This window comes from Stegastes partitus, unplaced genomic scaffold, assembly GCF_000690725.1.
Source record: "Stegastes partitus isolate 25-593 unplaced genomic scaffold, Stegastes_partitus-1.0.2 Scaffold1182, whole genome shotgun sequence".
Taxonomy (NCBI): domain Eukaryota; kingdom Metazoa; phylum Chordata; class Actinopteri; family Pomacentridae; genus Stegastes; species Stegastes partitus.
This window is the reverse complement of record NW_007578913.1, coordinates 98,851-126,459: the sequence shown is the minus strand read 5'-3', so window position 1 is coordinate 126,459 and position 27,609 is coordinate 98,851. Positions and strand designations below refer to the sequence as shown.

Sequence of the window (27,609 nt, the reverse complement as noted above, 5' to 3'; positions counted from 1 at the left end):
TGTGTGTGTGTGGTCTCACTGTACCATGCTCAGGGGTAGGAGGGGTGAAAGGAAGGCTTAAGGATGACAAAGTGCAGGCACTCTTTGATCCTCAGCCCACATACTACGCTGAAGTGCTTTATAGAGAGGGGGATTATCTTTGATGTCCACCTGAGGACCTCCTGTGCCAAAATTGATCCACGTTTCTATCACCCTCATCTCACATCTCACACACACTTTCATAGGAGCGTGATACGGAAACAAGAAGTTTGGTTTTAATGCGTGTGTGTTTTCCAAATTGCGGGTCCTTTTAAAGCAGTCTCATTTTTAAATCTATAAATGCCGTAGAAAATTAAAGGGCAAGTCCAACCTAAAAAATGTGTTGTCCGTGAGTGTGTCTCTTGTTTATTAGGAACAAGAATTAAATCTCTTTAATTTTAACTACATTCTATCGCACACATTTCCCACACATGTTTTTTATTTAACAAAACATGATCTGAACTTTTTTGTTTTTGCCTAGGTTAATTCAAACAGAAGTTGCACAAAATAACATTTTTCATAAATGTTTAATTAGATCAGTGCATTCCTGAAATGTTTATGAACAAGACAATGGGTCCCAGGAAGAAATACGTGTAAATAAATGTACAGTCTAAAATAGGCCAAGTTAGGTCAGTTTTATTCATATAGCCAAATATCTAAATTACAAATTTGCCCGTGGGTGCGCGCCAGTCTGCACAGCAAGAAAGAAGGAAGAATCCTCTGAGTAATATCGGCGAGATTCCTCGATCAGCAGTTAAGCTATAGATATTGTGTGTACAGAAAATAAAAATCTACATTTAATCTACATTGTGGACATCCACAAAGTGGAAATAGAACATACAAGACAAACCAGAAAAAAACAACATTTTGTGCATTATGTCATGATGATACTGTTTTTGTGGTTACGTAGGTGTAGGTGTGTGTGTGTGTGTGTGTGTGTGTGTGTGTGTGTGTGTAGTGCCGTCCGTCTTTATGTACTTGTATGTAAGCATTGACACAAGAGAGAGGTAGAGTAAACAAAATGATAGATAAATAGTAAACTACAATTTGAATTTGCAAAACTCTTGACACTGAATGGTACATTAAGTACTAGAACAACAGAACATTATTTTAAAGTGCAACATAATAAAGCTGTAATGTTGTTGTAATGAGAAAAAACAAGATGTTGAAGAGAAGTCAGTAATTGTTACGATGTGGAATATGTTTTTACTTCTTTTTTTTTTAACTCTATGTACCACATTATATATATATATATATATATATATATATATGACAATTGGTTCCCATAATTATATTACATTGGTCAACTTTAGAATGCCTTGTTCGCTGTGTCAAAGTGATTTTTGTCACACACCTCTTTGGGACTAGAGGCCTCTGTGCACAGCTGCCCAATGAGTATCTACTCCAGCATGCATATGAGAATTAATAAATTGCATTGTTTTATGACATGGAAATGTTCAGCTAGTAAAACATTTTGGATAGGCTACTATTAAATTATATCTTCCTTCAAGGAGATGCTCTGAATTAAGGTGAAGATGTGAAAGCAGTGCTGTTGTTGTTTATGTTAAAAAAAAACAAATAATAATAATTATCATTATTTTAGCAATAATCTGATAGCACTAGATATGTGCATCACTTGTAAGTTTACGGTAATCCCCTAAAACATTACAGTAAGCCACATTAATACAGTAATGCTGTGGCTTTCCTCTGTGTAACAGTCATGGCAGTGGTGGTGAAGTGACTAGTCACTGTGTTGCAATGCTGCTCACCTCACCAGGCAAGGTAAAGATAACGCTTGTAGACACATGCTGCTTAACTACTGACATTGCTAATATGAATTGTATGCTTAGGGCTGAGCATATAATTTAGTGTTTTGCAATTTATAAATACAGAATTTTGGGTCCAAAGGTAAGATTTAATTAGGTTTTTTTACACACTGAAAATGAAACTCAGCCAAATCCAGTCATGTACAGTAAAAAAGGAAAATAACAATTAACTTTTACAGTCAGGAAAGGAGCCGTAAAAAAAAAAAAAAGAAAAAAAAAAGAATCATAAAATACAATTACAAGGTAAAAACCAAAAAAAACCGTAAGTTAAGCTTGAAAATAAACTTCAACCGTGCAGATGCGCTACAACTCGTGAATAATTCTGTTGTCATCTGTATCAAGGTTGCCACTTACTCTGAACAGAACCGCTGTGGTTCTGAGTGTCCTTGAAGTTCCTCAAACATCAGCTGTTGAGTGCTGCTTTGTCACTGTTTAGTCATTTTGGAGCCAGATGAACCAGCACAGTCAGAGGATCTACTCTTTGAAAATGTTTGGCCTGCAGACTGCTGACGGATCCAGCAAATCCTTAACAGACTGAATGTGTTTTATGAGTCTGTCTGACCACGGTCAGTGTGTAATTAAGAGCTGACTCATGGCAGAACCGTTAACACAGAACAGTAAGCTATAGCAAGCAAGCAATAGACTACTAATTAGGGATCCTTGGACATAAATGATTGTGATGTACTTAACCATGTTCATTAAAAGGACAAAACAAACATGTTTTCATTAAAAAAAGCAGAAAATGAAGCTGTTGCTTTGATACCTTGCACGCAGTTTGTGGTGCTGGGGTTTTGCCTTGGGGAATTTCCATAATTCAGTTCTTTATTTATCCTCCCAGTATCCCACCCCAGTGCTGGTTTTGCTCTATCTTTAATTTTAATTCCTAACCTCTGATTAACTTGACTCCATGACATTAAAAAGAGAAAAAGACTCGTTTAAAAGAACATGTCTCAGTGTTCCATTATCATCTATGCTTATGTGTTTGCCATATAGGCAGAGCTGCTCACTGGTTCCTCAGTAACTAATCTGGAAGAAGCACATCGCGCTGGTCAGGAGCTGCTGAAGCGAGGCTGCGGGTCAGTCATCATCACTTTGGGACCTCAGGGTAGTGTGGTGCTCAAGGCACAGGAATCTACCTCAAAACATGTTCCAGTTCCTGCTGTCACAGCCGTGGACACTACAGTAAGGACGTCACATGTACTCTTTGTATACTATTTAATTCACTCAAATATTATGATTATTAGTCTGTAAAATATCTAAAAATAGTACCCAAAAAAGCCCATTGCAGTCACTTAGAGCTCCAGGGGACGTTTTAGATGTCAGATGTTGGTCAGACCACCACTTCAGACTAAACTGTAATTTCTTTGCAAGACAGGTGTGTTGTTAGCAAAGTATGTACAAGCATCTATTATTGGTAGAGGTTTAATCTTAACAGGAACAGGAAAATAAGACAGTTACACCTAAATCATTGGAAATATTAAATTTTTAAATAAAACATTTAAAGAGAAGAATTTTTTTTATTTTTTTTAAATGAAGCTATTTGATGATGTTGCCCTTAGAAAATCGTGACAGGACATGTTTCACAATTCTCTGACGTTTAAACCCAACCAGTTAATGTATGTATCAAGAAACATTATGCTGATTAACTAGGACAGAATTAACCATTTCATTTAGAAACAGTTAATCAGCAGGTTCTTTGATAATTAAATTAATTGTTAGTTGCACTCCTACTTTGGTGTCAGACAAAACACCTGTAAAGCTAATGACATTCCCATCAGCCTTCGCTGCATTTTGTGTTGAGTTGTAGTTAGCAGGGTTTAACAGTCTCAACATCACTATTGTAATTATGAGCATGTTCGTTTCAATATCACAGTTTGGTCTTGTTTTACTCATCAATTAAGCCTTAATGTTGTTTCAATATTTGATTCAATATTTAAATTATAAATATTTAGAAACAAGTAAAATGCCCATCACCATCTTTCAGAACCCAAGTTGATGTGTACAACTGCTGCATTCTTTTCTGACAATTTCAAAAAAAAAAATGTAACATATGATTAAAATAAAAACAATGAAAATCAGCAAATTGTCACTTTTAACAATATTCTAATTATCATCTTGTTGATAAATGAATCTGCCTCACCACTTAGCAACAAATAGTTTTAGCATTAATTATATACATAGTGAATATATGGCTGGATCTGTACACTTTTCAGGGTGCAAGTAGTTCCCTTTCCTACCATTTATAGTTTGCTTCTATTTTATACAGCTTTATTCAGTTTAATATATCATTCCGTTGTTCAAAGTTTTTCTTTTCTTTTTTCTTATTACAGCAATCCTTGTAAGCAGTAAGTTTAACTACTTTGATTTTTTTCCCCACATGTTCTTCAGTGTCAGCATACCCAGAGGGTAACTCTTGAAGGTAATAGAACTTTCCGTGTTAGTAAAAAGGGAAAACATTTTAAATGGAAAATTATGCAATCTAGCCCATTTCGCACTAAAATATAGACACTGGAAGGAACATCTTGTTCTTTACAGCAATACCAGAAGAAGAAAAAAAGAAACATGATTCAAAAAATGTTTTCGATACCCGCTTTTTTTCCTGCCCATCATCACCTTTGAGTAAAATCTTGCTTCTGTGAGCTGCAGATCTGTCTATTGCTCCAGTTGCGTAGTTTAAGATCACAGGGGATCTGGTGACCAGGCCCTGTTTCCCCTCGCTGATTTGAATCTTTAAAAGAGGCAGAGCGTCACTTGAGTCATCTGTGGTTTGTTTTCGTCACACCAGCCTCGGTTCAATGTTTGCGTTTCCTGCCGCTGAGGGTTTTGTGGTACATGTGTTCTACCAACCAAATACGTCATCTCGCAGGGGTGTTAATCACCTCTATGCTTTAATCAAACCTGGTGAGGTTTAATTGTTTGTGTAATGGGTTCTTTTACACAATACTTCCCCTAAGGACCTTTATTGTGCTGTAATTTCCAAACGCTGCACATCATGCAGTATAGTAAAATGGAGGTAAAACCATTTACAAGCAGTGTGATCTAAACTTTATATGAAACCCACTTCAGATAACGTAAACGTGAGGGAAAAGCAACGAATAAAACACAGCAAAGGGTGACTGTTCAGTGTGTGTAAGTGTGTTTGCAGACACATTCCAGAGTTACTGCTGCTGCTTATCCCAGGTCACTCTGGCAGTTCAGGAACAAAGAGCTGGCTTTTCTTGCACGGTGTGTGACCTCCTGTTTGCCCCCTCATTTTAAAGCAGACACACATAACTACTCTTATTCACCATCTTCACTCTCCTCACTTCCCAATAGCCTCCAGGAGTACTTACCCAGCACCCCTACTCCGACTCTCCCCTCCGCTGCCATGACTCACCTCTTGGGCCTGCATCAGTCAGCAGAAAGCTGTGGTCGGGCCTGCTGCATGTCCCCCCTCAGACACACACACACTCTCACCCCACCCCTTCTGTTCTTTTGATGGGCCCATAAATTCTGTTGTGTTTAACTCTTTTGGACATCATAATCCCTCTTCCAGTAAAGCTCGTTTTTTTTTTTTTTCTTTTTACAAGAGAGGGGGAAAAACAACAGGTTGTTATCAAGATCATTATTCACTTCTTCTGAGCTTATTCTGGTAACACGGACCTCTTAGTTATGATCACATCTGCTGTTATTACTGCTTTGGTTGTTTTGTTTTGTTTTGGTTTTTTTTCGGAAACGCTTATGAAAGATTGCCTGTCAGGAGCAGGATTTTTCTTGTTGCAGCTCTCCGCTTTCACCAGCGTCGGACTGCGATCTTAAGCTGTGTTTTCGGCTTCGATTCTTCGATATCAACACAGTGAGTCACTTGCGGTTTCTCGCTATGTTAGCTAGGCTACTGTTGGGCTGGGCGCCGCAGGTGGCATTGCGCGCTCGTAATCGGAACAAATGCAAATCCGCTTTTTACCATTTCGTCGCTTCGTCCCAGCTTGTCCCGGTTGGAATATATCTGATTGATGGATCTGGCTTGGCTAATGAAGTGCCATTGTGGCTGCGAAATCATTTAGCTTTCTTTTGACAGTAACTATTTCATCATCTTCTCCTTCTGCAACTGTCTGAATAACACATTTAACACAGCAAGAGCAATTATGGGCTGAGTCAGGGCCGGGAATCTGGATGAATAACAAAGCAAATCCACTCATCTACTGTGGGTCTCCCCCATCCCTCCTCCTTTATCCATTTGTGTCCCTTTTGTTTTAAATTGAGTACAGGCTTCCCTTGCTGAGATCACAGCCTTGGCTGTTTGGTGTGGACAGTTAGAAGAGACTTCAGTGCGCACACACACACACACACACACACACACACACACACACATCCAGGGCTTTTTGCCTTAGCAGGACTTGGGTGGCCTTGGTTTCCACTGCTCCGGGAGGTCCACTGTGTAGGGCGAAAGGTAGACAGGGCTGTCTAAACCAGACATTACAGTGGTACAGTGGGTCTGGACAGTCAAATTATTCCCAGTCTTCTCCAATGACTGGAGACGACTAAGAAGCAATTGCATGATTCCTTCCTGGAAGCTCGAGGTAAGGGAATACCTCCTGAGCCTCGCATTCCTCAACCCTGCCAACTCTGGTCAGCATGACACAATAAGAAAAACTGCCACATCACCGTGTTTTAATGGATTGCACGTGCTACAGCAGCTGCTGTTTAGCAACCCAGACCTCTGCCAGTGCACAGTCATGTCGATCAGTGTTATACACAAAAGGCTGATAGAGAACTAAGACAAAGCACTGCAGATGGATCAAAGATGTGAGGGGCCTAATTGGTTCAATTAAATGTGTTTTTGATCTCTCGAGTCTTCCTCTCTTGTTACTTCAGAGGAGTCGTCCCCGGCTGTTTGCGAGTCTTACTGGAAGCTTCCGGGCGTGGAAGCCGCTGTTAGTCACCGCTGCCCCTCAGATGGTCTTTGCTCTCCCCAGGGTGCCTTTCATTGACAAAGGCTGTAGGCTTCAGGAGTTAACTGCAGATAGCTCCATCTGTCATACCAGGATGGGAGTCAAGATCGCAGGAGGCCTCTGGGTGAGAAACACAGTCACAGGTTGTGGAGGCTCGAGAGGTTCAGCGGGTGCAGCAGACTTTGTAACATGACAGACATACAATGTGGAACTCATTGTGGAATCTGCATTTTCTATAGGTTTTGTTTTTGTGTTGTTGTTTTTTTTGTCTGCTTGTGCTGCTTGTGCTGCTTAGCGTTCACTGCTGCGGTGTCTGTGCTTCACTTTACAAAGATCACTTGTCAATCAAAGCGTGTGGGCGCTACTGTTGTCTTTGGATTTTCTGTTGATAGACTTCTGTTTCTGTATGCACTCCTTTGTTTGCCTGTGCAGCCATGGCAGTCGCTGCTGCTTGTATTAACTGTTCATCTCTTTATTCCAAACACACCACAGTTGTGCTTCTGCAACAGCCATTAAAGAAAGGTCCTTGCCTTGTGGTTTTGGCAGTGACAGCCCACCACATGTAAAAGTGTCCATAGTGGCTGAAGGTTTGCCTCTGTTGTGTTAAATCTAGTGAAGTAACTCATGTTTTATTTTAGCTCTCTGATCACAGACTTTATTCCGGTGTCAGTGTACGAACACATCAGATCGTAGAGAAGTTCCGAAAGCATACATTGTTCATTTGGTGAGCATCTTACGGAGGTGTCTGCCATCCTAATTTCTAACTTCAGCGTGAGTACCAGCAGAGAACAGGCAGAGGAACGGAACGGAGGTCAAGATACGGCGGACGGAGCCGACCAGCGAGAGCATCACAGCTCATCCACGGCAAGTGCTTGTGTCACTTGATTGACAGGCCTCCAGATCTAACCTTCACCAAACTGTGTCGAGGGCAGCGGCAGCAGGGCTGAAGGGGGTAGCGCTTGTCAGCCTCGTTGAGCTTCATTCACTTGATCCAGTAGCGTCACATGCCAGTCTCAGGGATGGAGACATTGTTAGTAAGACACAGAAAGGTTGGATGGTGGCTCCAACAGTCAAGTGAGCTGACGTTTAGACTAAAACACTGAAGTTGTGTTTTGTTAGTTTGCAACTACTTATTTAGATGTAGACAGACTATAAAGTTACATAATGAGGCTCACATGACAGATAGTTTTGGCCAATCATGGGTCTATTTTACCAGTCCCTTAAAGCTATGATCGGTGTTGTGGTATTTTGTATTTTATATTTTACTCCTCTGCCATTGGTTTAATCTTAAAATCTAAAAACTCATCTATGTCAATTAATGTTACATATTTCAATTTTTTCCTAGAAAATGATCCTTTCCTGCCTCAAAGCGGTTTAGATGTAACTCTACATTGTTGCTTATTTATCTTATTCTTCACTTTTCTCTTCACTAACCTCTCCTCATTTGCTGCAGCTCAGCACACCAGCTCCCCTGCGACTCTGCTCAGACACTGTACACAAGAGCTTCTTCAAAGAAAAATTCAGTTAGCTAAAGAGCCAGATATCTATCTCATGAGTTGGTGGAGGCCAAAACAGAGCTAAAATGAGAATGAATAGTGGACTTGCAGCCACCAAGTGGACAGAACATGAAACCTGATAATATGTTAGTGCTGTGTTGGCAGCCAAGAAGTGTAGCATTGCAAGTGTAATGCATTCTTATCACTAAAACAAAGCACATGCCTCATTTTGGTGTCTGAATCAAGAGTACAGTTTTCAAATTTGTAGTAGTAAGTACGAAGTGTGACACTCAGCTTAACAGAAATCTTATTTGTGTGCATATAAGTACAATATAGAAGCAGCGAAAGTCCATTTTTTAAGCAACTACAACCAATTACATTTTTAAACTACTGAATATGAAATTTTCATTTCATTTCATTTCATATAGTTAAAGATGCATAATGTTGAATCATGTTGAAACCTCAACACTAACAAAGTAATAGCATTGAAGCACTTCACCTTATTATTTTTACGTTATTTTTGGCCATTTTGATCCAATTTCAGTCAAGTATTTTAAAGAGCCCCAAACAGAACACATTTTAAATTGTATTCATTAATTTTATTTAGTTTTATTAAAATGTAGATACTACCTGTATCTACTAAATGATTTTTTTTTTCATCTGAAAAAGATCACAATAATGGGTTAATTGTTTATTTATGAAAACAATAGCGCAGGCTTTTAGCGAGTTTAACTGTAAATGCCAGTCTTAGCTTTTAGAAACCTGTTTCAGCTCCACCCTGTTGTAATGTGACAAGACAAAGGTGGTTGTCTTTGCAGGGATTTAATGGTAGATTACTGTAATGTCAACAGGTGATTTAAAACATAAATGAGAAATGAAGTGGCCTGCAATTAAAAAATAATCATCTATTGTCATGACTGTGAGGACTGAAATCTTCCAGTTTCTATCTGCTAATCTTGCTGTTCAAACCGTCCTCCTCGCCGCAATGCACAGCGTTCCCAAGCACCAACCCCCACTCAGGAGTGGTATCATCGTCTCAGCCGTGACGTGTGAACTGGGAGATGGGCCAGAACCAAACCAGTGGGACCGCTCCACCAAAGCCTTCTTTCCAAATGTTGGCTGTATTGTAGCCCAGCCCAGCTACCAGACAGGAGACATAAACACACCACGGGTTTAAACATGGAAATCCACCAGGCCTGTGAAATGTTTCATCTCTGATCTCACTCTTTCCAGCATCTCTGCAGTCCAGGAGTCGCACCAGTGGCGAACATCAGGGTGTGGGGGGAGGGGGGTGCAAATAATGGCCTTTTCAAATGTCAAATCAGAACTTTTTTTTTTTTCTTCCCCCCTTATGTTGCATATGGATGAACAAAGAATGCTTGTTTAGATAATATCCGTTTAGGTGCCAGGTCCGTGAGCCTTGTTTGGACCTCTTGTCTCCAGTGCCCTCTCTGCCCGGGCAGGGTCAGAGTTAGGGTTTTTGTTTTTTGCCCCATGCCACTGAATCATCCCCACTCAACCGACAAGCATCGCCCTGACAAAAGGGTTACTTTGAGGTTGGAGGGTGAGAGGGGGGGCAGCTTACAGAGGTGCTCAGAAGAGAGAGAGTGCAATGAACTCTAGTGAGAGCCGAGGTGATGAGTAATGGAGCTGGGCTTGTGAGAACCAGCGTCGGGGGGCCATTTGTGGTTAAACATGAGCGTGTCGCCACATACCATTGTGCCTTTTCCCATCAGCGAGCCCTCCCCTCACCTCCCCCCCGGCATCCCGTCCCAGCCAACCCCCTCCAGGGCGTAGACTGCACATTCCGTCTTTATCAATAGATGAGCATGGAAGAGGCATAATTTATGTGACACAGTGATAGCCAAACCCCGAGCTGCTGGCAGTTATGGTGAAGCCATAAAGCAGCCATGTGCTGTTCAGCTGACTTTGAAAAGCAATTAGTAAACCGTATGGGGTTTTTTTTGTTTGTGAGTTTTCTTTTCTTTTTTTTGATTATTAAGCTGTTTTAGTAAAAAAAACAATACAATAACAGTTTGTTGATTAGCAACCATGTGTGGAATAAACAGCGTACTGTCTTTTTCTTCTTTCAATCTCTCCGTTGTTTGAACAGGTAATAACGTCTTCAGTTGAGCACTTTTAGGCTTTCCATGTTGTCAGTGAAAAATTCTTTTTCAAGTATTAAAGGATCCTGTGGAACAATCAAACCGCATTTAAGAGGTTTCGCGATCTTACTGCTTCAAATTTATGACTCTGTGGGCATTATGTGAAAATGATTAAAGCCCTTTATACAAAGACCTGACTGAGAAACACTTTGAAAAAAAAAAAAAAAGTCATTTGAAACTAGTTGAGGCTTCAGGCAGCAGACTAGACAAACAGCTGACAAATGCCACAGCACCCCCTACTGTTGACAGCTTATTCAATTTAAATATTACCCTTCCCTTTGTTTTTATATGTAAGTGTTCCTGTTCTCAATATGAAGCATTTCAAAACAGCCATGTTTTTAAATAGGTTTCCCAATTTGTTACAGTATCGGTCTTATTCTTACATACAAGTGCATATTTATCCTGCTGAGCGGGGGCACACGGCTGCGGACAGCGAAATTGTTTGCACCACAGGTACAATTTAATAAAACATTGTTGTAATATTGTTTCTTCGCAGGGTGCAGGAGACAGCTTTATTGGCGCGCTGGCATTTTATATGGCTAATTATTCCACAATGCCTCTGGAGGAGATGGCCCGCAGAGCCAATCAGGTGGCGGCGGTGAGCGTGCAGGCTGTCGGCACGCAGACGTCCTACCCCTTCAGACGCAACCTACCGGCTGAGCTGTTCTGAGAGCAGCAGTCCACGCCGGTGTAAACAGACCAAGCCTGGATGGGGTCACATTGACCGAACAATGAACTGATTAATGAAATTAGCTGCTTTTGAGAAATCCGAGAATGAACAATATTGTGAAACTGTTGAGGACTGTTGAATAAACATGGCAACGTGACATTTATATTCAGATGTACGGCACATAATTGACAGAATTTATTGAATTCACCCACAAAGATGATATTTTCAGAAGTGGTTCAAATAAATTTACCTGGTTTAAATGTTTACCTTCTACATTTGACTAAATCAAAATCAATGACGCACACTGTACAGAGCCACTGAACAGCCACGGAAACATATTCTATCAAGACAGCTGTGGTGGTCCCTATATATAACATCCGCTATTAGTTTCTTCTTTAAAGTGTTGATCATCAAGACTTTGTTGAAGCCCAGCTGGGGCTTGCATCACTCTGGACTGCTGCAGCGTGGAGGATAGAATAGCAGGCTTTTTGCACATCCAGGGGGAATCTTTCGAAGATCAGTCAGCCAAAAAGGAAATGTTGACTGACAGTCTGTATATCCATGACAATAAAAATAGTCTGTTTAAACCTTTTAGGTTTATGTTGTCCATATATCTGGTTGGATGATTAAATTGATCGAATCTTCTTCTTCTCAAAGAATAGGACGTGCTTGTTCACTGCAAAGACAAAAAAAAAAGCAGATCATTAAATGGAAGTCAAGAGTAGATACCAATGTTCACATCTTGTGGGAGTTCATTTATTTACATTGAGCTCAATGTGCCTACATCTCCACATAAACAATAATGAGTAGTCAATTCTTAAACTACAATATGAAACAAATTCAAAATAACACTGTGTAATCTACATCCTGAAAGCTCAGACTCAAGATTCATGAGTTTTTGTCACATGCTCACACAGTACAATGCAAAAGAATCACAAAGTCAAGCTGTTTCTGCTGTAAATGTTCACTCTTATGACCTCCTTTCTTCCTGTATAGTTTCAAATATAGTAACAGTGATTGTAATTAATACGTTCTAAAAGAGCCTACTCCTACGGGACAGGTGCTCCTTCTCCAACACAGAGAAGTTGTAGTTTAACACAGACTTCTTGATACTATAACAAGCTGTTCTGTTGTCTCCCCACGTACTAAAATGTCACTGTATTTCTGAGTTTAAATGCAGGTTGTAAAAATGTTTTTAACATGTTCTAGTCAGGGGACTGCGAGGGCAAAACCAGCTTGTGTTACCTGAAGTGGTGGATTTTAAAGTTCATTTGAGGTATCTTTTCTGCTCTAAAAGCCACTTTTTTTTCCTTTTTCTAAACAGATTTTGCTAGAATTCATTCCTCCCTCTGTCAGTGCTTTGTTTTCCATGCTACCGGCTCCCACACAACCACAAAGCAGAATATTTCCACCCCCTTTACGCACTTTAGACATCGACTTTTGAGTTGAGGTCACAAGTAAGGATTCCTTCTGATGCTCAACGCCCCACAGTGGAACACTGCACCCCGACACCAGCGTCAGCTCAGCCGTCATGCATATTCTTTGCCTTTGAGCCCAGCAGATGGGCAGTTTTATCTGAAAATTTTTCCTTTCTTTGGTATTCCATCAACTTCCACTGTTCTGCTTAACCACAATTTCTTGATGATATTTCAGACAGTGGAGAAGCTGGAAGCACTTATAATGCTATCTTTTATAGCCTTCCTCTGCTTTGGAGGCATTGATTTGGTTCAAGGTTTGATGGGTCATAGGATATATGAGCTATGACTTTATCATCAGCTTAATAGCTCCAAATTGCAATTTTTGACCTGCCCCATAAGTCAATTTAGTCCTATTGACTTATTGAAGTTCTTTACGAGAAGACGGCTGCCCATCTGTGCAAGTGGTTACAGCTGAGTAAGGAAAGGAAAGGAAAGGATGTTTGCACTTAAGTGTATTCAAACAACACAGCAGCAAGAGCTAGGACTCAGCTATCCTACTGATTTGAATCCTACTGACAGAGCACAGGGTATTTAAACAGTGTGTCATAAAAAGCATTTATGTGCACCTTGGCTCTGCAGAGCTTATCTAACAGTCCTAACATCAGTCACACCTTACCGAATGGATCATGTTTGCGCATCACCATCTTCTCTCTGAGACGGTTCTTCTTTGTGTTGAAGCAGTATCCTGTCCCTGCAGCGCTCAACATCTGCACCAGGATGGTCCTGACAGAGGACAGCACCGTGTACATTACTGTGGTCCCCGACACTATACACTGATATTTACACTGACAATCATAAAACTGTATGTATATATTCAGGCACTTCACTTACTTGGATTTTGCCTTAGCCACTGAAAAAGAGCAGAGGACATGTGTTTAAATCTGACAGTAAAGTATTATTATTACTCAGCAAGACTTATAGAGTTACTGTAACTTTGTGGAAATGGTCAGTTGCTAACAGCTAGCGGACCACTAGCTCCAGTTACTGCACCTTATAACTGGCATAAAGCTGCTGTCATCATGTGGATATTTTCTTGAGTACAGACAACACTATTGCATTGTTTCTTATGTTTAGGTTGTAGGCTATGTGTTTGGTATGTCTAATGTCATTTATATTTGAACGCTAGCATCATTTTCAGATTACAGTGTTGTAAAGAAATTATCTCTCTTGCAGTCATCTGATGGGCTGCAATCTTCAAAATATTAACCACATAGTTTTGATGCATTGCACACATTTCAGTCACAATGAATTGGCTGTAATTTGCTGCATTATATGAAATGAAGTAGTCCTTTAAAGCTGTCAAAAAAACTGGGTTGGTTATAATGTGGGGCGCATAACAGGTAAAATAATACAAAGACATAAGGATGATTGCAAAAGAGATAACTGCTCAAGCATATAAACCATATACACCTGCTTACAAAGCCAGCCAAATGTGTTTCTGAAGGTAAATGAAGCTCTCTGAAAACCTTACAAGGTTCATCCCAATGTAGCCAGTGGGCTGCCATCTTTGTTTTGATTTGGTAATAGAGGCACCACAGTAAAATGAAATAAATAAAAAAAATCGGTTTTTACCAATAAGTGGGCGGAATATTTTTCATTCATGTGACTACGAGACTCTACAGGAATTTGAGCAACACTTTCAGAACAAATGTAAGTCGTTTTAAAGAACCTTCTGGGCTTTTTCGGACGATGTCATTCATATTCCTGTCAGTTAGCTCTGTCACCGACAAACTAGCTACAAGGAAGCTAAAGCTAACGTTGCTGAACATACGGCATAGATGCTAGAAGCTCTTCGTAAAAACCTATTAACGTATAGTGTAAGATATTATAAGATATCGCCAACGGCGGTCCACAAAACACTAATTTAAGTATGTGTAGCTGCAGTGAATGATACACATGTAGTGTGTAGAATAGCATCCTTTACGGTGTGTTAGCTAACCAGCCGGATACTTCACGTTTCAGACAGCTCTAAACGCGCATGCGCCCGGCTCTTTGCATTTAATGTGTTAAATACTTACAATTGACGGTGGTTAGAAACATTTTTGTAAAGTCGTGAGTTACTCCTTGAAGACAGTATTAAACACAACGCCGTTAGCCACACAGGTCACATTGAGCACTTGTACATCCGGTGCAATGAAAGCACTTCCTGATCCTCTTAAAGGTGTAGTCCACCAAAATACTACACTATCATATCACTGCACAAAATACTGAGCTACACAGAGAAATGCTCAATCTGAAGTTAGGAATGATTTATAAATCTTATGTATGCATATAGGTCTGACCTTTGTGTACATGAAGTGATCTGTTTGACGTTCAGGTTTTGATCTCTCGTGACTAACATAACAGTTTCTCTGGCCAATGTGCCTCGTCCATGAGTGCACAAGGGTCTGCATGACATGGATTTCATCATGATGAAATTTACTTCACATGGACCCTCCGCACAGGTCTGCATGGAACCAAAAGTGTCTGCATGCCAACAACGAAGGCAATAGTGCGCATGCTCTGCAGTAATGTGTAAACGCAGATCACATGGATACGGTCTACGGCACATGTATGGAACTGAGTCTTGTAAGCGGACTACTCTGGATTAGAAAGGTAGCCGAAGCCTTGGATGTACTTATACACACCCCATGCAGATAGTTGTTACACTACTTTCTGTCTGCTTGGAGGACTCTGTTCCAGGCATACACAGTAGATCTTATCTAGAAGTTTTGCTAAGCATGCACACTATTGGACTTGTAGCGTAGTCGCAAGAACACAAATTTTGGAGTGCAGATAAATATAAGTGGAGGGGTCCACTCTAGTAGACATGGAGAGATGATGATATTTACACGATGTGGACCGTCAATAGCCTTTTTTTCCAGTGCAGACACACCCAAGGATTTGTAGTTGTTGTTTTCAGCTCAGTGTTGTACTTTCCTTGTCCGCAAGCATGCAAGGGTCTGCTAGGGTCAGCATGGCGGAACTTAAGTCTATTTCCCCAAATCAGTGAGCAGCCTAAAATTTGTGTCCATGCGAACAGTTCAAGCAGCAACTAAGCTACAAGGGCAATAGTGCACAGAATACGTAGACACAACCTACTGCACATGTATAGCATGTATAGAATGTAGTCTTTCAATCCACTGAACAAAAAAGTAGTATTAGCAATGACGACACATCGGTGTGTTCCACAGCTATCCGTGTGTCTGTAAGGAGTATAATCAAGGCTCTATTGATAACATGATACTGGACTATCAAATGAAGAAGAAGAAGAAAAGGTGAAATACTGGCCCATCAGTAATAGATATGTAATGTTTCCCACACAAAGGATTTAATGATGGAAGATGGTAGTCAAGAAACAGCCACTTAGGCTTTTTTTCTTCTTCTTTTAGGTGTTGTTTGCCTGTTTTTTCTTTTTCTTGCACTCTGCACCTAACAAGGCCTTTTCCACAGGATTCCCTCAGCACTTATTTTTGTTCAGTAAATTCAGTTATTCTCAGCTGTGACTGAAAAGTTGGCTGTTTTGTGGTGTAGGTGGGCTACAGCTATGTGCCTCTACAGATGAGGCCAAAATTGCTGGTACCTTTCCACCTCAAGAAGAGAAAAACACTATTTTCTTAAACGTAACTGACAAACGTAATTGGCATCCACTAATCTAAATCTAATTCATTTATTATCCTAAAAAAAACAACAAATTAAAATGGCATGGACAAAAATATCAGGGCCTTTAACCTACTATTTCTGTAGCACATTCTTCAAGGCAATAACTGTAATCAAGCTCTTCTGCAATTAAGCACTTTTTCTAGCAATTAATGAGACTTGTACTCTTCTCAGCTAGTAGTGCTGCTCCACTTCTCTCAGGCCTTCTCCCAACTGTCAGATCCAGCTCTTTCCACATATATTCAGTTGCATTCAGATCAGGACTCTTCAGGCTCCTTAACAACAATATGTTGGGTCCTTATCCTGTTGACCAGTGACTGAAACAGACTCCCAGGTACTGCTCAGTGTATTCTACTCCAGAGAACCTGCACAGATTCGAGGACCCATGCCAGATGCAGCATAGCAGCCCCCATAACACCGCTTAACTTCCTCAGTGTTTTACAGTGAGGATGCTGTTCTTATCTTTCAAATCTACACTATTTACTCTGACTCTCCTTTTAATTGTCAGTCCAAAGAAGTATTCTCTTAGAACAGCAGTGATTTGTCAACATGCATTTAATTCCCATCTGGCATTTTATGTTTGTATTTCAAAAGTGAGTTCCTTTGGAGTCTTTTCCTATGGAATCCACTTTGGTTCAGAGAGAGGCATTTGGTACAACCATACACACCTTTTTCCACCATTCAAATCCTCCTTCTGGTCAGTAAAGGGTCAGTTTTCCTCCTGCTGCCACATACAGGGAGGTAGGCTGTGCTCCCATGGACTTCAACCCTTTCCGCCCTGGAGGTCCTAGCACCAGAACCAGGCTATATCTGTTGTTCAAATGNTTGTTTGAACAGGTAATAACGTCTTCAGTTGAACACTTTTAGGCTTTCCATGTTGTCAGTGAAAAATTCTTTTTCAAGTATTAAAGGATCCTGTGGAACAATCAAACCGCATTTAAGAGGTTTCGCGATCTTACTGCTTCAAATTTATGACTCTGTGGGCATTATGTGAAAATGATTAAAGCCCTTTATACAAAGACCTGACTGAGAAACACTTTGAAAAAAAAAAAAAAAGTCATTTGAAACTAGTTGAGGCTTCAGGCAGCAGACTAGACAAACAGCTGACAAATGCCACAGCACCCCCTACTGTTGACAGCTTATTCAATTTAAATATTACCCTTCCCTTTGTTTTTATATGTAAGTGTTCCTGTTCTCAATATGAAGCATTTTAAAACAGCCATGTTTTTAAATAGGTTTCCCAATTTGTTACAGTATCGGTCTTATTCTTACATACAAGTGCATATTTATCCTGCTGAGCGGGGGCACACGGCTGCGGACAGCGAAATTGTTTGCACCGCAGGTACAATTTAATAAAACATTGTTGTAATATTGTTTCTTCGCAGGGTGCAGGAGACAGCTTTATTGGCGCGCTGGCATTTTATATGGCTAATTATTCCACAATGCCTCTGGAGGAGATGGCCCGCAGAGCCAATCAGGTGGCGGCGGTGAGCGTGCAGGCTGTCGGCACGCAGACGTCCTACCCCTTCAGACGCAACCTACCGGCTGAGCTGTTCTGAGAGCAGCAGTCCACGCCGGTGTAAACAGACCAAGCCTGGATGGGGTCACATTGACCGAACAATGAACTGATTAATGAAATTAGCTGCTTTTGAGAAATCCAAGAATGAACAATATTGTGAAACTGTTGAGGACTGTTGAATAAACATGGCAACGTGACATTTATATTCAGATGTACGCCACATAATTGACAGAATTTATTGAATTCACCCACAAAGATGATATTTTCAGAAGTGGTTCAAATAAATTTACCTGGTTTAAATGTTTACCTTCTACATTTGACTAAATCAAAATCAATGACGCACACTGTACAGAGCCACTGAACAGCCACGGAAACATATTCTATCAAGACAGCTGTGGTGGTCCCTATATATAACATCCGCTATTAGTTTCTTCTTTAAAGTGTTGATCATCAAGACTTTGTTGAAGCCCAGCTGGGGCTTGCATCACTCTGGACTGCTGCAGCGTGGAGGATAGAATAGCAGGCTTTTTGCACATCCAGGGGGAATCTTTCGAAGATCAGTCAGCCAAAAAGGAAATGTTGACTGACAGTCTGTATATCCATGACAATAAAAATAGTCTGTTTAAACCTTTTAGGTTTATGTTGTCCATATATCTGGTTGGATGATTAAATTGATCGAATCTTCTTCTTCTCAAAGAATAGGACGTGCTTGTTCACTGCAAAGACAAAAAAAAAAAGCAGATCATTAAATGGAAGTCAAGAGTAGATACCAATGTTCACATCTTGTGGGAGTTCATTTATTTACATTGAGCTCAATGTGCCTACATCTCCACATAAACAATAATGAGTAGTCAATTCTTAAACTACAATATGAAACAAATTCAAAATAACACTGTGTAATCTACATCCTGAAAGCTCAGACTCAAGATTCATGAGTTTTTGTCACATGCTCACACAGTACAATGCAAAAGATTCACAAAGTCAAGCTGTTTCTGCTGTAAATGTTCACTCTTATGACCTCCTTTCTTCCTGTATAGTTTCAAATATAGTAACAGTGATTGTAATTAATACGTTCTAAAAGAGCCTACTCCTACGGGACAGGTGCTCCTTCTCCAACACAGAGAAGTTGTAGTTTAACACAGACTTCTTGATACTATAACAAGCTGTTCTGTTGTCTCCCCACGTACTAAAATGTCACTGTATTTCTGAGTTTAAATGCAGGTTGTAAAAATGTTTTTAACATGTTCTAGTCAGGGGACTGCGAGGGCAAAACCAGCTTGTGTTACCTGAAGTGGTGGATTTTAAAGTTCATTTGAGGTATCTTTTCTGCTCTAAAAGCCACTTTTTTTTCCTTTTTCTAAACAGATTTTGCTAGAATTCATTCCTCCCTCTGTCAGTGCTTTGTTTTCCATGCTACCGGCTCCCACACAACCACAAAGCAGAATATTTCCACCCCCTTTACGCACTTTAGACATCGACTTTTGAGTTGAGGTCACAAGTAAGGATTCCTTCTGATGCTCAACGCCCCACAGTGGAACACTGCACCCCGACACCAGCGTCAGCTCAGCCGTCATGCATATTCTTTGCCTTTGAGCCCAGCAGATGGGCAGTTTTATCTGAAAATTTTTCCTTTCTTTGGTATTCCATCAACTTCCACTGTTCTGCTTAACCACAATTTCTTGATGATATTTCAGACAGTGGAGAAGCTGGAAGCACTTATAATGCTATCTTTTATAGCCTTCCTCTGCTTTGGAGGCATTGATTTGGTTCAAGGTTTGATGGGTCATAGGATATATGAGCTATGACTTTATCATCAGCTTAATAGCTCCAAATTGCAATTTTTGACCTGCCCCATAAGTCAATTTAGTCCTATTGACTTATTGAAGTTCTTTACGAGAAGACGGCTGCCCATCTGTGCAAGTGGTTACAGCTGAGTAAGGAAAGGAAAGGAAAGGATGTTTGCACTTAAGTGTATTCAAACAACACAGCAGCAAGAGCTAGGACTCAGCTATCCTACTGATTTGAATCCTACTGACAGAGCACAGGGTATTTAAACAGTGTGTCATAAAAAGCATTTATGTGCACCTTGGCTCTGCAGAGCTTATCTAACAGTCCTAACATCAGTCACACCTTACCGAATGGATCATGTTTGCGCATCACCATCTTCTCTCTGAGACGGTTCTTCTTTGTGTTGAAGCAGTATCCTGTCCCTGCAGCGCTCAACATCTGCACCAGGATGGTCCTGACAGAGGACAGCACCGTGTACATTACTGTGGTCCCCGACACTATACACTGATATTTACACTGACAATCATAAAACTGTATGTATATATTCAGGCACTTCACTTACTTGGATTTTGCCTTAGCCACTGAAAAAGAGCAGAGGACATGTGTTTAAATCTGACAGTAAAGTATTATTATTACTCAGCAAGACTTATAGAGTTACTGTAACTTTGTGGAAATGGTCAGTTGCTAACAGCTAGCGGACCACTAGCTCCAGTTACTGCACCTTATAACTGGCATAAAGCTGCTGTCATCATGTGGATATTTTCTTGAGTACAGACAACACTATTGCATTGTTTCTTATGTTTAGGTTGTAGGCTATGTGTTTGGTATGTCTAATGTCATTTATATTTGAACGCTAGCATCATTTTCAGATTACAGTGTTGTAAAGAAATTATCTCTCTTGCAGTCATCTGATGGGCTGCAATCTTCAAAATATTAACCACATAGTTTTGATGCATTGCACACATTTCAGTCACAATGAATTGGCTGTAATTTGCTGCATTATATGAAATGAAGTAGTCCTTTAAAGCTGTCAAAAAAACTGGGTTGGTTATAATGTGGGGCGCATAACAGGTAAAATAATACAAAGACATAAGGATGATTGCAAAAGAGATAACTGCTCAAGCATATAAACCATATACACCTGCTTACAAAGCCAGCCAAATGTGTTTCTGAAGGTAAATGAAGCTCTCTGAAAACCTTACAAGGTTCATCCCAATGTAGCCAGTGGGCTGCCATCTTTGTTTTGATTTGGTAATAGAGGCACCACAGTAAAATGAAATAAATAAAAAAAATCGGTTTTTACCAATAAGTGGGCGGAATATTTTTCATTCATGTGACTACGAGACTCTACAGGAATTTGAGCAACACTTTCAGAACAAATGTAAGTCGTTTTAAAGAACCTTCTGGGCTTTTTCGGACGATGTCATTCATATTCCTGTCAGTTAGCTCTGTCACCGACAAACTAGCTACAAGGAAGCTAAAGCTAACGTTGCTGAACATACGGCATAGATGCTAGAAGCTCTTCGTAAAAACCTATTAACGTATAGTGTAAGATATTATAAGATATCGCCAACGGCGGTCCACAAAACACTAATTTAAGTATGTGTAGCTGCAGTGAATGATACACATGTAGTGTGTAGAATAGCATCCTTTACGGTGTGTTAGCTAACCAGCCGGATACTTCACGTTTCAGACAGCTCTAAACGCGCATGCGCCCGGCTCTTTGCATTTAATGTGTTAAATACTTACAATTGACGGTGGTTAGAAACATTTTTGTAAAGTCGTGAGTTACTCCTTGAAGACAGTATTAAACACAACGCCGTTAGCCACACAGGTCACATTGAGCACTTGTACATCCGGTGCAATGAAAGCACTTCCTGATCCTCTTAAAGGTGTAGTCCACCAAAATACTACACTATCATATCACTGCACAAAATACTGAGCTACACAGAGAAATGCTCAATCTGAAGTTAGGAATGATTTATAAATCTTATGTATGCATATAGGTCTGACCTTTGTGTACATGAAGTGATCTGTTTGACGTTCAGGTTTTGATCTCTCGTGACTAACATAACAGTTTCTCTGGCCAATGTGCCTCGTCCATGAGTGCACAAGGGTCTGCATGACATGGATTTCATCATGATGAAATTTACTTCACATGGACCCTCCGCACAGGTCTGCATGGAACCAAAAGTGTCTGCATGCCAACAACGAAGGCAATAGTGCGCATGCTCTGCAGTAATGTGTAAACGCAGATCACATGGATACGGTCTACGGCACATGTATGGAACTGAGTCTTGTAAGCGGACTACTCTGGATTAGAAAGGTAGCCGAAGCCTTGGATGTACTTATACACACCCCATGCAGATAGTTGTTACACTACTTTCTGTCTGCTTGGAGGACTCTGTTCCAGGCATACACAGTAGATCTTATCTAGAAGTTTTGCTAAGCATGCACACTATTGGACTTGTAGCGTAGTCGCAAGAACACAAATTTTGGAGTGCAGATAAATATAAGTGGAGGGGTCCACTCTAGTAGACATGGAGAGATGATGATATTTACACGATGTGGACCGTCAATAGCCTTTTTTTCCAGTGCAGACACACCCAAGGATTTGTAGTTGTTGTTTTCAGCTCAGTGTTGTACTTTCCTTGTCCGCAAGCATGCAAGGGTCTGCTAGGGTCAGCATGGCGGAACTTAAGTCTATTTCCCCAAATCAGTGAGCAGCCTAAAATTTGTGTCCATGCGAACAGTTCAAGCAGCAACTAAGCTACAAGGGCAATAGTGCACAGAATACGTAGACACAACCTACTGCACATGTATAGCATGTATAGAATGTAGTCTTTCAATCCACTGAACAAAAAAGTAGTATTAGCAATGACGACACATCGGTGTGTTCCACAGCTATCCGTGTGTCTGTAAGGAGTATAATCAAGGCTCTATTGATAACATGATACTGGACTATCAAATGAAGAAGAAGAAGAAAAGGTGAAATACTGGCCCATCAGTAATAGATATGTAATGTTTCCCACACAAAGGATTTAATGATGGAAGATGGTAGTCAAGAAACAGCCACTTAGGCTTTTTTCTTCTTCTTTTAGGTGTTGTTTGCCTGTTTTTTCTTTTTCTTGCACTCTGCACCTAACAAGGCCTTTTCCACAGGATTCCCTCAGCACTTATTTTTGTTCAGTAAATTCAGTTATTCTCAGCTGTGACTGAAAAGTTGGCTGTTTTGTGGTGTAGGTGGGCTACAGCTATGTGCCTCTACAGATGAGGCCAAAATTGCTGGTACCTTTCCACCTCAAGAAGAGAAAAACACTATTTTCTTAAACGTAACTGACAAACGTAATTGGCATCCACTAATCTAAATCTAATTCATTTATTATCCTAAAAAAAACAACAAATTAAAATGGCATGGACAAAAATATCAGGGCCTTTAACCTACTATTTCTGTAGCACATTCTTCAAGGCAATAACTGTAATCAAGCTCTTCTGCAATTAAGCACTTTTTCTAGCAATTAATGAGACTTGTACTCTTCTCAGCTAGTAGTGCTGCTCCACTTCTCTCAGGCCTTCTCCCAACTGTCAGATCCAGCTCTTTCCACATATATTCAGTTGCATTCAGATCAGGACTCTTCAGGCTCCTTAACAACAATATGTTGGGTCCTTATCCTGTTGACCAGTGACTGAAACAGACTCCCAGGTACTGCTCAGTGTATTCTACTCCAGAGAACCTGCACAGATTCGAGGTCCCATGCCAGATGCAGCATAGCAGCCCCCATAACACCGCTTAACTTCCTCAGTGTTTTACAGTGAGGATGCTGTTCTTATCTTTCAAATCTACACTATTTACTCTGACTCTCCTTTTAATTGTCAGTCCAAAGAAGTATTCTCTTAGAACAGCAGTGATTTGTCAACATGCATTTAATTCCCATCTGGCATTTTATGTTTGTATTTCAAAAGTGAGTTCCTTTGGAGTCTTTTCCTATGGAATCCACTTTGGTTCAGAGAGAGGCATTTGGTACAACCATACACACCTTTTTACACCATTCAAATCCTCCTTCTGGTCAGTAAAGGGTCAGTTTTCCTCCTGCTGCCACATACAGGGAGGTAGGCTGTGCTCCCATGGACTTCAACCCTTTCCGCCCTGGAGGTCCTAGCACCAGAACCAGGCTATATCTGTTGTTCAAATGTCACCCGCCTCCATTTTTTGAAGGTTGCCAAGCGTTGCACGTTCGGTGAAGAGGCGGCCTGGTGCTACTATGACTAAAATGGGTGCAGCATTTGTTGTGCTTCATTTGGAGTCATTCCAATGTTCCCAGGGCCTTATGTTACCCAGATTTATATGGCACAGACTGGGAACATGGTACCTATGTTCACATGATCCAATGTTCCCAGGGTTCTATGTTCCTCTGCTTCGTACAGCGTATTACTGGAACCTGACATGGGCTATTGTGGGAACCCCATCAAAAGGGTTTTGTGTTGCCCAGCACAGGTTAAATTTAAAGTTAGGGTTTGCTCCAATGAAAAAAAAAGATAATATTTATGAAATATTTGATCTAGAAATGTTTAAAATTGTGTGTTAATAGAACTGGGGAACACAGAAGCTTTAGAGTGTAGGACCACTCCTCACAGGTTTAATGAAATCAGTTTTGCTGACTCAGAGTTATAATTCTCTAATTTCTTGTTTGGACTAGGCAGATCTAAAAGTGTCATTTTTTAGTCTCTCTGTGGCCTGGTGATGATAACAAGCAGCTTTGTTGTCGTTTAAAATTCTCCAAAGTGTGTCATCAATAGAGCCCAAGGTTGTTCATTTGACCTTAGAGTTGTGGAACTGAAACTGGGGGTAATTTTTCAGATCAGAATTTCTGAAAATAGACTAAGTTTTATCATACTGAAGTTTAATTTCCTTCCTTATTTCCTCAGACAACTCTTTTCTTTGTCTAGACCATATTCAGTGTGGAGACCACAGCAAAACCAAACAGCTCAGCGCAGACATTTCTTCATTCAAACAGAATGATTGACTGTGATACGAATTGAAGACAATCGTCTGCTTCTGCTTCCAGTACCACTACAATCCACAGATTTATCACTACTTCTAAAAGCTATCAATAAGTTTGCACAGACCTTTTTGGGAAAATCTGCTCGTTACGTCTCGCTTATTAGCTCTCTGCAAAGATGTGCAGGTGTGTATAACAAATGAGCTTTTAATTTCAACACGTTTCAGTTAGAACACAACAACATTGATCCAAAGGTGTAAGGATGCCGATACTGCTGGCCTGTAATTACACTATTAAGGATACAGACAGATCAGTGAATAGTTCAGTTCAGTCTTTCTGTGGTGGATTTTTTGAACTATTGAGCTTTTTGGGTTGTGTACACATCTCAGTAATGCCTTTGTTCGAAAAGTGCACATCCTGTCCATGGGCAGATTAAACGTTTCATTTATTCATTTTTACCAATAAGAAGTGTATCAACTGAAATAATCAGTTGATCAGTCAGCGGCTGAATTAGCTGGAAAATATGGGAGCCATAAACTAAAGCACGACTGAAAGATTCATTGTTTGTTTGCTCATTATTTCCCGTTTTTGGTGCATTTGCAAGTTGTGTGTTTTACACTTTAAAGGAGCCTGAGGTCAGAACTGACATGGTTGCTGCTCTTCTGCAGCCAATTATACCTGCTCAGTAGTCACTGATTTGGTTTGTCAGAATTCTATGCATGTCTACACAAACATTGTTTGCTTCTGTTGTGCAAAGGGCCACAGAGTTCTTCCACTGCATGTTTATTGTCCTTTTGCAGCAAGACATTTGCAGTTCGCACGAGAGACAGTGATAAAAATTTGTGGTCAAGACGGGATTGTGAAACTCATTTGCAGTCGATGTGGTCCCGTTTTCTTTTTGATTTGAGTCTGAAAATGAGCTCTTGGAGTTCCAATCCAAGACATTAAATTAATGTTGCTTCATTTAATTTCACTTTAATTTAATTCTTTTAATTGAAGCTCTGTGAATACATGAAATAATCAGAGTCACCATGGTTAATGTTCACAATGATACTATTTGTTGGTGATCACTATGTCTCCTGCCTCAGGCAAGCAACTCAAGTTTCATGAATGGGCTGGAAGACGTGGACATGCTGGAATGTCCCAAAACTTCAGTGAAAGCTTTTCTCTCAAAGGCAGATGAATGGGTGTGATAGTAATAATGATGCCATGGAAATCCCCTCAGTCCTCAGAATGTAGTAACCCAATAGCTTTTTGGTCACTGAAACACTGGTGCCATGAGAATCGAACCTGCTGCTTAGTGAAAAGTATTTTGCATTTCTGAATGACTTATAAGAGGACTGATGATACTACTCGCTGGTTTCACTCTCATGACGTTTTAGCTCTGCGTGTACAATGTCGCAGCTGACAACACAAAAACAGTATAAGTGTGGGTATCTGGTGTCCTGAACAAAGGAAATGGCTACACATACCATGACCTACAAATTGGTCTTGCCATATCAGAGAAAATAATCAATAGTTCTGTTATATTCTGAAATCAATGCTGTAGAGCCACATTAACCATTAAGACAACACAATATGAGTTAAAAACCATTTCCTGGGATTATTTTTATGTTTTCAGTATTATCATAAAACCAGTGGCGGAAGAAGGATACAAGTCCTTTACTTATTTAGGTAAATGATAAAGTCCTGCAATACCAAACTGTACCAAAGTGAAAGTATATCAGTATTATTAGAAACATGTAGATTTGTTGTTATTTTACTGTATGATTATTTAGACAGGCTGCAAGATGGCTCAGTGGTTAGCACTGTTGCCTCGCAGCAAGAAGGTCGCGTCCCGGTGGGGGCTCTAGGATCTTTCTGCGTGGAGTTTGCATGTTCTTCCCGTGCAGCGTGGGTTCTCTCCAGGTTCTCTGGCTTCCTTCCACAAGGTCGAAAAACATGTTGAGATCCATCCATCCATCCATCCATTATCTATACACCGCTTTATCCTCACTTGCTGCGAGGCAACAGTGCTAACCAACTGCGCCACCCTGCAGACATGTTGAGATGAACTGGTGATTCTAAATTGTCCATAGATGTGAATGTGAGTGTGCTTGGTTGTCTGTCTCTAAGTGTAGCCCTGTGATAGACTGGTGACCTGTCCAGGGTGTCCCCTGCCTGTGCTCTAGGTCAGCTGGAATAGACTCCAGCCGCACCGTGACCCCCTATGGAGCTAACAGTTCATTGTAATTTTCAGTCAGGTCATTATGACTCAATCCAATCTCTTCAATCACACACTGATGGCTTCGATTTAAATCCACAGTTGTAATATTCAGACAGAAAATTATGGAAGTCGTGTCACTGTCCAGATATTTATGGATCTGACTGTAAATTCTCTGCAATAGTGCAGCAACTAATGATTGTTTCCATTGTCGATCCATTGTAGGTTAATTATTTGTCCCAATCAATCGATTAGTTGTTCTGTTTGTGTCAGAAGAATGTTTTAAAAAAAATAAAAATCAATTAATGTATCCCAAAGTTCAACATGATGTCCTCACATGTCCTGTTCACAACCTGAAGATTCTCTTGTCATAAATGGAGAAAGAAAACTTAAAATATTCACATTTAAGAATCTTTAATCAGAGGATTTGGACCGTTCTTTAAAAACGACTCAACCAGTTAATCAGTTATCAGAATGGTTGTGGATTAATGTATAAAAGTAATGTAGTAATGCCAAATGAATGCCACAGCCTCTCTGAGAATAGCTGACTATGTACAACACAGTTTACAATCTTCTAATGACCACCTCCAGTAGGGTAAAACCTCCCAAAGTAAGAGTTCAGTGGGCTTGAGTTGCCTCCCCATTCAGCAGATCTAAATCCAGTAGAACACCTTTTCGATGCAGTGGAACAGCAGATTGGCAGCATGAATGTGCAGCTGACAAATCTGCTGAAATGATGTGATGAATCACGTCAACATGAATCAAAGAGGAAGGTTTCCAACATCTTGTGGAAACCATGACACCAAGAAATAAAGGCTGTTCGAGAGAAAAGAGAGGCCGCACCTGGTATTACTGTGGTGTAACATGCTCAGTGTG

At 40.3% G+C, this 27,609-nt stretch overlaps 2 protein-coding genes across 2 annotated transcripts in view; one reads left to right on the top strand and one right to left on the bottom strand.

Moving 5' to 3' along the window:
- Window positions 1-11,697, top strand: part of rbks (ribokinase) — a 40,833-nt gene extending 29,136 nt beyond the window's left edge. The window contains exons 8-9 of the mRNA XM_008297068.1: window positions 2,838-3,026; window positions 10,933-11,697. Of these exons, the coding sequence (XP_008295290.1) occupies window positions 2,838-3,026; window positions 10,933-11,106 (363 nt within the window). The 3' untranslated portion in view covers window positions 11,107-11,697. The remainder of the gene's footprint in view (window positions 1-2,837; window positions 3,027-10,932) is intronic.
- Window positions 11,698-17,947: 6,250 nt separating this feature from the next.
- On the bottom strand, window positions 17,948-21,407 carry mrpl33 (mitochondrial ribosomal protein L33). Its single transcript, XM_008297069.1, has 4 exons — window positions 21,280-21,407; window positions 20,093-20,111; window positions 19,878-19,984; window positions 17,948-18,458 (listed from the first exon to the last, which is right to left on the bottom strand). The coding sequence occupies exons 1-4, from the start codon at window positions 21,299-21,301 to the stop codon at window positions 18,409-18,411; spliced, it is 198 nt and encodes a 65-aa protein (XP_008295291.1). The 5' UTR covers window positions 21,302-21,407; the 3' UTR covers window positions 17,948-18,408.
- Between the last annotated feature and the right edge of the window lie 6,202 nt (window positions 21,408-27,609).

Coding starts and splice junctions, on each gene's coding strand:
- mrpl33 (XM_008297069.1), bottom strand. CDS start 21,301: ATGTTTCTAACCACCGTCAATT. Junction 18,459..19,877: donor GCGCAAACATGATCCATTCG/GTAAGGTGTGAC, acceptor TTGTCTTTGCAG/TGAACAAGCACGTCCTATTC.